Source organism: Ascaphus truei, chromosome 12 (assembly GCF_040206685.1).
Source record: "Ascaphus truei isolate aAscTru1 chromosome 12, aAscTru1.hap1, whole genome shotgun sequence".
Classification (NCBI taxonomy): domain Eukaryota; kingdom Metazoa; phylum Chordata; class Amphibia; order Anura; family Ascaphidae; genus Ascaphus; species Ascaphus truei.
This window is the reverse complement of record NC_134494.1, coordinates 26,445,665-26,455,843: the sequence shown is the minus strand read 5'-3', so window position 1 is coordinate 26,455,843 and position 10,179 is coordinate 26,445,665. Positions and strand designations below refer to the sequence as shown.

At 41.9% G+C, this 10,179-nt stretch overlaps 1 protein-coding gene across 4 annotated transcripts in view; it reads left to right on the top strand.

Annotated features, from left to right (window-relative positions):
* Window positions 1–3,395: 3,395 nt before the first annotated feature.
* RNF141 (ring finger protein 141) overlaps window positions 3,396–10,179 on the top strand; it is a 22,115-nt gene continuing 15,331 nt past the window's right edge. Inside the window, exons 1-5 of one of the 4 annotated variants that reach the window (XM_075567097.1) lie at window positions 3,427–3,536; window positions 4,622–4,695; window positions 5,275–5,480; window positions 6,338–6,446; window positions 7,900–8,084. In XM_075567097.1, coding sequence (XP_075423212.1) covers window positions 5,338–5,480; window positions 6,338–6,446; window positions 7,900–8,084 — 437 coding nt within the window. In that variant the 5' untranslated portion in view covers window positions 3,427–3,536; window positions 4,622–4,695; window positions 5,275–5,337. Of the gene's footprint in view, window positions 3,537–4,621; window positions 4,696–5,274; window positions 5,481–6,337; window positions 6,447–7,899; window positions 8,085–10,179 lie in introns of all 4 variants that reach the window. The other 3 variants (XM_075567096.1, XM_075567099.1, XM_075567098.1) reach the window with 3 other exon arrangements.

Below are 10,179 nucleotides of genomic sequence, written 5' to 3'. Positions count from 1 at the left end.
CATGCGTGAGCTGCCGTTTGCCTATTGGGCGATATGTACTTACTCGCGAGTGTACTTAAAGTGAGTGTCCTTAAACCGGGGTATGCCAGTATATATATAAAAGCTTTAAAATCTTATATTTAGCATCATTCTGTTGTTATATTACTGCATCTCAACTGTCATTGATTTGGATACAGTCTCACAATTTTTTACCAACAGCTTTCTCATAGCGGCTAATTCAATAAACTCCCAAAAACTCAGAAAACTGCCATACATGTCAATGGTGGAATTCTGTCCCACGCACAGGAGTTTATTGAATCAGCCTCATAGACATCAATTCACTGACAGAAATCAGGTATTTTTCCATAAATATCATTTATTGGTCCAAAACCTTCCAATCTCACTGATAAGTCATTGGCAGTTGACTCCTACTGTATGCTGTTAACTTCACTACTTTTTTTGCCACACATTACAATAAATAAAAATCATTGTTTTTTTTTTTTATCTTTGGTCGGCCGGGTGCTGTTTCTTGCCCTAGTTTTGCAGCCATTAGTCTTTGATTTCAGGCTACAAATTTCATCTAAAATGCAGCATCGTGTAAAGACAGCTGCACAGCTGGGGCAAAGACGAGAATTGCCCCAGATTTATCAAAGTTAAAAATCCCATTGTTGTCAGTGGGTTTGCTTTTCTATGGTTAACCTTGGTGCAAATTCATTTGCACTGGTTTTTCCTCCGTTGTTAAGCTGGGAGACTTTAATAAGTAGACCTCATGCTCACTTATACATTTCAGTATTTTAACAGTGATTTGTCATTTCCTCAACAGCATAAGTTCTTATTAATACTTGCTTGACTAATGAAAGAAATGGGTGCCTTGGATTTCTGAAGCCGTTTGTTGAGGACGAATGTGGCAATGTTTTTTTCAGGTCTGCCAAGCACTGGAGGAGTTAAAATTAGATTAGAGCAATTGTGAAGGGTTTTCAGAAGATGTTCCATACAGTATAATAATTCCTTCTGAGGACGCAGTGTTCCGGAAGTCTCACAGCTTCCCATGAACTACTGTCAGTCTACTGACAAATGATGTTCTGTAGCAGCCTCCTAAGTCAGCCGTTAAATGAATGCTGTATACGTTGGGGCCACAGATGTTTGTTGACCTTATAAAAAAGAGGTACTCCCTACAGGAAATCAATAGCATTAGGGAATTCTAGAACAGGGACACAATAGGGCATACAGTATGCAGACCATCCAGCATTGGGCAAATATGTACACTTTAGCTCCAATCCAGGAGAGGGGACCCTGTGATCACCTAACCATGAAGACAAGAATAAAAAGCATTTGTAGTTATACAAGTAAATACCCAAACTACAAATGCTTTTTATTATTGCCTTCATGGGAGGTGCTCACAGGGTCCCCCTATCCTGGATTGACTGAGGAGCTAAAGGGTACATATTTGCCCAATGTTGGAGGGTCTACATATGCCCTATTGTCTTCCTTTTAAAAGTAAAAGTAGCGCGTTAAGTCCCCTTCAGGGGAAACAAAATGGCGGTTGAAATCTCCCGGGTCACGATGGCCAGTAGGAAGGAAGCTGCAACGTCATTGGTTTAAGCTTCCTATTGGCTCGTTTCAGCCAATTTAAATATGGATTGAAATGCCAGGAAGTACCAGCGACAGGTATCTACTGAACCAGAGCTAAAAAAAATGTATGTGGTTCAGCTCCGGAGACCCCCTGGTTCACATCCTGGTAAATAAAAGGGGGCAGCCTGGTAGGGCAAACTGCTGTTTTGAGCTACAGTCATACGTTTTCCACAGAAATACGTACATAGGTACAGTACACCTGGTTTTCAACAGGCAAAACTGTGTTAGGCTCCGGACATGTTGATACAACCACGCTCCTCCGCGCTGACGCCCATGCCCGCCTGCTCAAGCAGGAGCTTTTTTGTGTCCTGGCATGCGAGGCAGCGCGCACGCTTCGGAGGCGGGTGGGAGGCGGGAGGCAGGGCTAGCGCGCCCCGTCACAGAGTGCCATTGGCTGTTTGCTGGTCATGTGACTGGCCCTCCGCCCCCCTCAGCGCGCAAACTTAAATGTGACTGTCTCCTGCTATTCCGCCTTCCTCCGCACGCCTGCGGAAGCGTGCGGAAGCGCCTTCTAAAGCCACCATCATTCAAGATGCCAGGGGTAAGTGCGCTGCCTCTGAGCGGCTCAGCTGCGTCTTTCGGCACTATGTCCGCGGCCTTATACCTGCAGGCGGCCCCACTCTCGGACTGATATTCTGCATGGCTGGGGGCTGACCATTACTGTAAGGAGATGCATGACCCTGACTACTCTCCGATTCTATTTAAATATTTTGCAGAGATGTCATTCTCCAAGCGCCCAAATCAGTGAAGCGAGGTTCTGGGACTAAAAAATATAATTCTAATCAGCGGTCAAAGTGTGAGGGTGATAGCAGGTAGAGAATACCACTTTTTATTTAAGCACATTTTCCCTTAAATATTGCATTATTCTGTCAGAATCAGGGTCCGATAATACTTGTCTCAATGTTTTTTGTTTTTTTAAATCCAATTACATTTTATCGTTGAAGCCATTGATGTCTACGAGATCGCTGGTGCAAAAATCAGTGACTTGAAATAAGCGAGACACAGAAAATCAGTGAGAGTTGATGTATGTTTGTATATACAGCCGGTCGTCGCTTATCCGACGGAATGCGTCCCGCAAACCATCATCGGATAACGGACCGTCGGATTGCAGGTCCATGTTAATCTGCGCCAGTTAGTCAGATAAGCGTTTCCGACGTTAATGCGTCCAGCGGACTTCATAGTGCGTTCAACGGAAAGCGGACAGCCGGATACAGAGGAACACCTGTATGCATATCTACATTTATATAGCGCCATTAATGTACATAGCGCTTCTTAGCAGCAATACATGTGACATAGTATAAAAAACAAAAATGGCAAATAACACATAATGGGAATAAGCGTTTCGGACATACAAGTAACATTAGGAAAAGCAGCCCCTGCACGAAGAGCTTACAATCTAATTGATATGAAAAGTTATATCAAAGTGATTAAAGTGGGAATTTTTTAGTGAACCTATAACTGTCAGAATAAAAATGTGTCCTTTGAGAAGCACAGTACAGTCATACCATCCAAATCTATTGTTCATTTGTAAACAAATACATATGAAACATGTGGGTGTTATAACCACCCTGTGGACAGCTCTGTATTCTTTCACTTTTTTTTTTTTTAAACTTTCAGCACCCTTATTTATTCAGATGGACAAGATTCCCCCTCTCCTCCTTCACCATCTGCCCCAAAACCCTATTAGGAGAACGGGCACCGTTTCCCAAACCAAAGATGGCCGCCGAGAGCGCATCACTTCACAGACGCAGGGTGTCTTGGTGATACACAGCGATTACAGTATGAATCGTCACTTGCGAGCGACGGCGCGTCTGATGACGTGACAATCATTGACAGGGGGGGAGTGTGTGTTTTGGTGCGGTGCGGTGCCCTGGTCTGCGCCTCTCACCATGGCGGGCACTAAGGGTAAGGGGATTGTTGGCATGGTAAGTTTACACACACTCATAGTCATGTAAGTGTATACATACATAAACAGTTATATATACACACAGTGCGTGTGTATATTAATATATATATATATATATATATATATATATATATATATATATATATATAATTTATTCTGCACTATATATATATATATATATATATATATATATATATTCACACACTCATATTCATGTAAGTGTGTGTGTGTGTATATATATATATATATATATATATATATATATATATATATATATATATATATATATATATATAGGGATCTTTTTTGTGTATATATTTACATACATCATTAAATATATTCTTATTCTCATATTATACAAGCCTTTCAAGTCTTCCTTGTTGCAATCTAAACGTTCTTAACCCTTTTTGGCTTAATTCAATGCTGGCTCAATTCATTCAGGTGACAATGTTGCCATTATTTTATCTTTGTCTAGAACACCCCAGATCTTCGCATTGGGCTCCTTCGATTTTGGTAGTGCCAAACTCTGAGAAATTGATATCAACCCTAATTCAGCAGTGTCATATTTTGGTGGGGAATTTTGAGGGTGAAAAACGTGATACAGGCAATGGGGTAGAATAATAACCCCTGAATTCTTAGGGTTTTCTTCACATACAATGGTTAGGAGGGTAAGATGGATAAAACTTTCCCCAAAACCATCTGAAAATGTGCTGCCTTAACACATGTGGTGTGTTTTAATGCCTATATAGCCTATGTCTGACAATGGCAAAGTATGATCGTTTTATTAGTCTCTGAAGAAAGGCTATGAGCAAGTATTCACCACATATTAAACTGTCAGGCCATAGAACCCATAATTACAGCATTATGTTCATTAATCTATATGTTCCAGGTTGCCAGTTTTTGCACGTTGACACTGCAGACATTTTCTGTAGTGTGTACAGTATATGATGGATTTAAAAGCACACAAATTGTTAATTTCACTTATGTTAAATCTTCAATAAGCCTCAAACCTATTGTATTTAATAAAATAAAAAAAGGAAAACCACACCGATTCCAAAATAATGTTTTTATCCTTTTGTTAATTTTTACAATACTGTATTATAGCAATTGATATCTGTCTACCATCACACCTCATCTTTTCTTCATATAACAAATCCCACATCACCTATTAATGCAAGGTGGGTACAGTATAATAATTGTCTACTAACTTTTAACATTTGCTTGGCGCTGAAGCAAAATGTCTGCTGTGAAGTCTTCATACACAGACTCCAATATATATATGTAAACACATTATGACCGATGTAGGAGTTACTATGGAAGCCTTATGTAGTGATTCAGGTCCCAAATACAAACTTTACACAGACTGTGTGTGTGTATATATATATATATATATATATATATATATATATATATATATATATATATATATATATACACACACACACACACACACACACACACACACACACACACACACATATAGGGAACCATGTTAAAAATGGTTTTGAAGCAAAAAGTGGCACTGTGTGCTCATTTGCATGTCGTTTCCCAGAATCCCTTGCTGCAGTGGGTGTGCTGGGTGATAATGGTGAAAGGCAGGGTTGCAGACCTGTCTAAGACATGCAAATGAGCATACAGTAATATTTTCATTTGATATACATATCTCGCTTATATATATATATTTATATCTATCACTTATATATATATTTACTTATATCATGGGCAATTACTGATTCTTTTTCTGTTTACTCTAACAGGAACTGTACATCTGAATGAAACATAACTGAGTTCAGAGATTGCACCTGTCCTTCAGTTAAATTATGGGACAGCAGTTCTCCAGTCAAACGCAGACGGTGATCAACAAACTTCCTGAGAAAGTAGCTAAACATGTGACTCTGGTGCGGGAGAGCGGCTTCCTGACCTATGAGGAATTCCTAGGCAGAGTTGCTGAACTCAGTGATGTGTAAGAATGTGTATTGTGGTGGTAAATTTGTTGCGGTTGTAGATATACATCCATCCCTCTTTATTCAACGGCTGTTTACTCCATGGGATGGCCAAGATCCGCAAGATACATTTTGGGGCATAGGAGTTCAGTAAGGAACCAGGTCACCTCCCAATTGCGGGCACTTGTTCAGCAGGGAGCGTCGTTCAGGGAGAGGAAGGCACAATTGGTTAAGCTGTGAGGGTGGAGTGCGGGAGATTGGTTGGGTGCCGGGAGGGTCGTGCCACATTGAAACCAGTGGTGGAAGGTCTATTGAGGGGCGGTATGCACTGGGACAAGCCAGTTAGACTCTTTCTCTCACCAGGCCAGGGTATTGTATAAGTCACCCTGTACCCCCCGACCGCAACCTAAGCTCCCTATACTTCTCTGTTTCGACAAATCCGCTTTCTGTTCGATTACATGGCTCCTTCAGCAGGGTTCTTGCTTAGTTGATCATGACCATGATCCTCATCTGAAGAGTAATACAAAGTAGTGCAATTTTCATTTGTATGGCCCACTACTACCCAATAGACTTCCTTCTAAATTGTTCACTTTCCTTTTCCTCATGTGTTTCAACCTGCAGTGGTTTATTTGCTTTGTAATAGTCCCGCACCATTAGTCCTATAACACAAAAAGAACATTCCTCATAGTATATATGAGGCGAGTGCAGTACTCTGAGCCACAAGACCCAAATCTTGCCTTTGTGGAAGTACTTGTTGGGGTATACCGTGCTGGAGGTTCCTATGGCAGCAACTGGGGTGAAGATAGAAACGTGTTTTTGTGTGTCTAGTACAGTTAATACCTTTGTCATTTTTCCATATTTTTTTTTTTTTTGTCAGAACCGCAAAATTGGCTTCCGGACAGGACAAACATCTCCTGTTTGAAGTGCAGCCAGGCTCTGATTCCTCTGCTCTGTGGAAAGTTGTTGTTCGTGTTTTGTGTACGAAGGTGAGTTCAGCAAAAAAAAAAAGCAAGCAATGTGACAGAATTAAAAGGCAGCCAATGGCTTTGTCTCCAAATACCCAGGTCTGCTTGATCTGTGGCAATAAGCTAAGCTGTGTGTTGACTCTGTTAGTTTACTACCGTTATATTTATTTTCATAAAGGACTAGCTGAAAATACCCGGCATTGCTCGGGCATTCTAAGAAACAAAAAATACTGAGATTATAAATAGATAATTGAATTTTTTCAGTTATTTAATGTGAAATCCCCTGCTAAAACAACAACAACTCCATGTCTAATAATATCTAATAACCAAGTATTTAATATTATTATTGAAGTATTTTACTTTATACTTTTTACCATATATGTTTTGTCAATGGGATGTAGCATTGGAACAGAAATACCCATTTCTGCCTTCTCTGTTTCACATTCCCCCCCCCCCCTCCTTTCCTTGGCAGTTCTGCCTGCTAGCTGTATTTGGATGTTACTTTCCTTGCAGTTTCACTCCCAGTGCAGATGGAATGGATACATTATGTTGCCTTTTTTCCTTCCAGTCTGTCACACCCCTGGTTGCCCTGGCAACATCTCCAGTCCTCCAAGTTAATGGGCTTTCCCATTCCCCCCTGTCCCTGCTGACAGTTAGTATGGCCTGACCACTATCCCTGGAGCAGTACCCACTGTCTTTTACTTCCTGACATTGGCAGAGTGAGTACATTCATGTTGCACCCCTATGGCAAGGCCAATTCTTTTCACCTGCCCTTACTACAAAGCACCCACAGAGATACACCTTTCCAACACAAACATCTTATCCACAAGTGCCTGTTTTTATTGCTGCCTTCCTAAATAAAGTGAAGAAAATATACAAGGGGGAGGCATGTCATATGTGAATTATATTCAAATAGACACAATCCTGCTCCTTGAGCCATCATGCAAAATTTGCATATGATATCTTAAGAGGTGTCCAAACGCACAGCGAACAGACAAAACAACTTTCCTAAATGTATAGTAGTTAGAAGCTTACTTAAAAGATTTGCTTAAGAAATAGCAACAGAAATACCACTTATCTTTCCCATGCTCCATCCTCCCATCCTATTCAGTCAGTAGACTTGTTAAGGAAGATAAAGAAGAGGTATCCACATTTTTATGCCATTTACTGGACCACTCTTCTTTGACAAGTGTCCATAACGTTCGGACTGGTGAGAAGGACCTACATCCATTCTTATTGCGGGTTGAACCAATTGGTGGTCAGAAGGGGGGTCTCCGGAGCTGAAGAGAGTTAGTTTCAGATCTGGGGACCCCTGCTTGCTACTGTTGAGGCCAATTCTTTACAATGGGGAAGTAGGGTATGCTTTTTATAAGTCTATAAAAGTGCATCCCATGATGATGCCGTGGACAATATTTGAAAACAAAAGGAACATAGTCAAGAGTATTTTTTTTTTTTTATCATTTTGAATTCACAGATCAACAAACCAAGTGGAGTTGTGGAAGGATCAAGAATCATGAACCTGTACCAGTTCCTCCAGCTTTACAAAGATATTACCAGTCATGCTGCAGGAGTCTTTGCCCAGAGCAGCAGTGCCCCAGAGGGGAATGCAGAAAGCTTCTCATCCCAGTCCTCCTGCCAAGCAAGCATTTTAATGGGAAGGTACATTCATTCATTCATTTATTGTACAACTGCTGTCACTAATCTACAAGTGGCCGTGAGTGTTCAGTGATTTAGACATCCAAGGAACCTGTGTGTTTACAGTAGATGTTTGTCCTCTACCCTGTGAGTAAGTTGGCGTGTTGCAGCAAGGTACATTTTGTTCACTGTGTGTGTGTGTGTGTTTATGTTGGACGTAATTTGAAGTGGCTGACAGAGGAGGGACAGGAGGATAGTAGAAACATAGAACAACCTTCCAGAACAGGCTCATTAACCATAGTGAATCTGGCACATCATCCAGTCTTCGGAATAAAGTGCCAAAGGGAAGTGAAATCGGCTGCAATTACAACATTGTTTTCAGAAGAATGTTGCATATTGACACAGCCCCAGTCTGATATTGTTCTTCACAAGCTTTCTCTTCCTTTTTGCTGTTGAGTTTTGGCATGTACATGTCCACACCTGCAGTTACTGGAAGTGTTATGTACATCGGCCATGGCTGTAACCTGTGGTGACATCTACAGATAGATGCGTAAATGTTGACTTCCTATTGTACTGTTATGAAGGAAAGGTAGGACACGGAGTCCAGCAAACATTTGACTTTCGAATAGGTTATTGTGGAAAAATTTGTGATTGAAGGCGTAAAAATAGAGTTAATGCTTGGTGGCTGTTGGAGGCTCTATAATAGCTTGTAGGTATCTCAAGCCAAAGGGTCAGATAGTGTCGGTAATGTGCTACGACAGCCGTGGCCAACTCCAGTTCTCAAGGGCCACCAACAGGTCAGGTTTTAAGGATATTCTTGCTTCAGCACTGTCACGGGAGACCAGGTTATTTAAACCTTTTTAGCGGGATCATTCATTGAGCAAAACAAGGTAGAGAAATAAATTGTAATTTATTCGGCATAAATTCGCTTACACAGTGAAGCACAAAATACAGACAAAAAGGCACACTTACTTTGGGCTGGAGTTCAAAACTAGACTTTCCTAGGTGCAGGGAACTCTATGGGAGAGGGTTACCCTGACCGGAACACAGCCCGGAATCTCCTGAACCCGAATCAGCATAAAATTCCATATGCCACCACTACGTTCTCTTCTGAGAATTTGGTCCCTCCTGACCGAGAGTCAGCCCAAATCTCCTGGAACTCAGATCGGCATATAATCCCAGCCACGTCCCCTACTTTCGATTCTAGAACTTGGTCGCAAAAGTCAGGATTTAGGCTCTGGCGGGCAGGCTTTTCAGGCTTGAAATCGAAGCCGGTTGCTTTGCTATAACAAACGAAGCATCTTTGAAAAGCCCGCCCGCGCTCTTTCGGCTCTGACTCAAGGGGAACATAATCTGATTGGCTCACGGCTTCTTATAGTATTCTCTGCTTCCTCATTCATAAAATAGATGCAGACCGGACAACCAATCAGTGCGTGGGAACTTTCTCAAGCAGCCAATCAGAGCCAAGCCGGGTAGAAAAGCCGGGTCAGCAGGGAATTTGAAATAGCGAAGAGACATGCGCAAGCCTGCCACATACCCCAACCAGCCATCCCAATGCCACCCGCTGGGCAGCACCCCAAGGTCTGGCAGAACAAGTGGCATCCCGGAGTACTGCCATTGATCTGCGGACCCAGTACTCCACCTTTCCCCGCTAACCAAATGCCATTAACACCTCCTAGGCATCATCTGGCGCCAATGGGTTTGCACGGGCTGCCTGTTTGGACATCGATCCAAATGTAAAACACACTGAAATACATTTTAATAAGCACTGAGTCTCAGGGGACCCCTTCAGCTATCTGGGACTTTAGGTGAGGATCTTGGTGTTTGAAAACTAGGAGTCTGGGAGACACTGTATGGCCCCAGTGCAACTCACCTCTGGCACTCGAAAATAGCGCAAATAAGCCGGGGAGAATTATAGGGCCACCGGTAACTTTGTCCCCAGACCGCCTGCAATCAAAATGACTTGCTTTTCAACCCAAAACCCTTCCTAGACTTAGACTCCCAAAGTTTGGAGTCTCCGGGGTACAGGGAACAGTAAAAGAAAAAATGTTGTCTCTTTATTTTTGCCTGCCTTATTCCCCCATACACTTTCCCTTTGACTCAGTTTGGACTCTGAGTC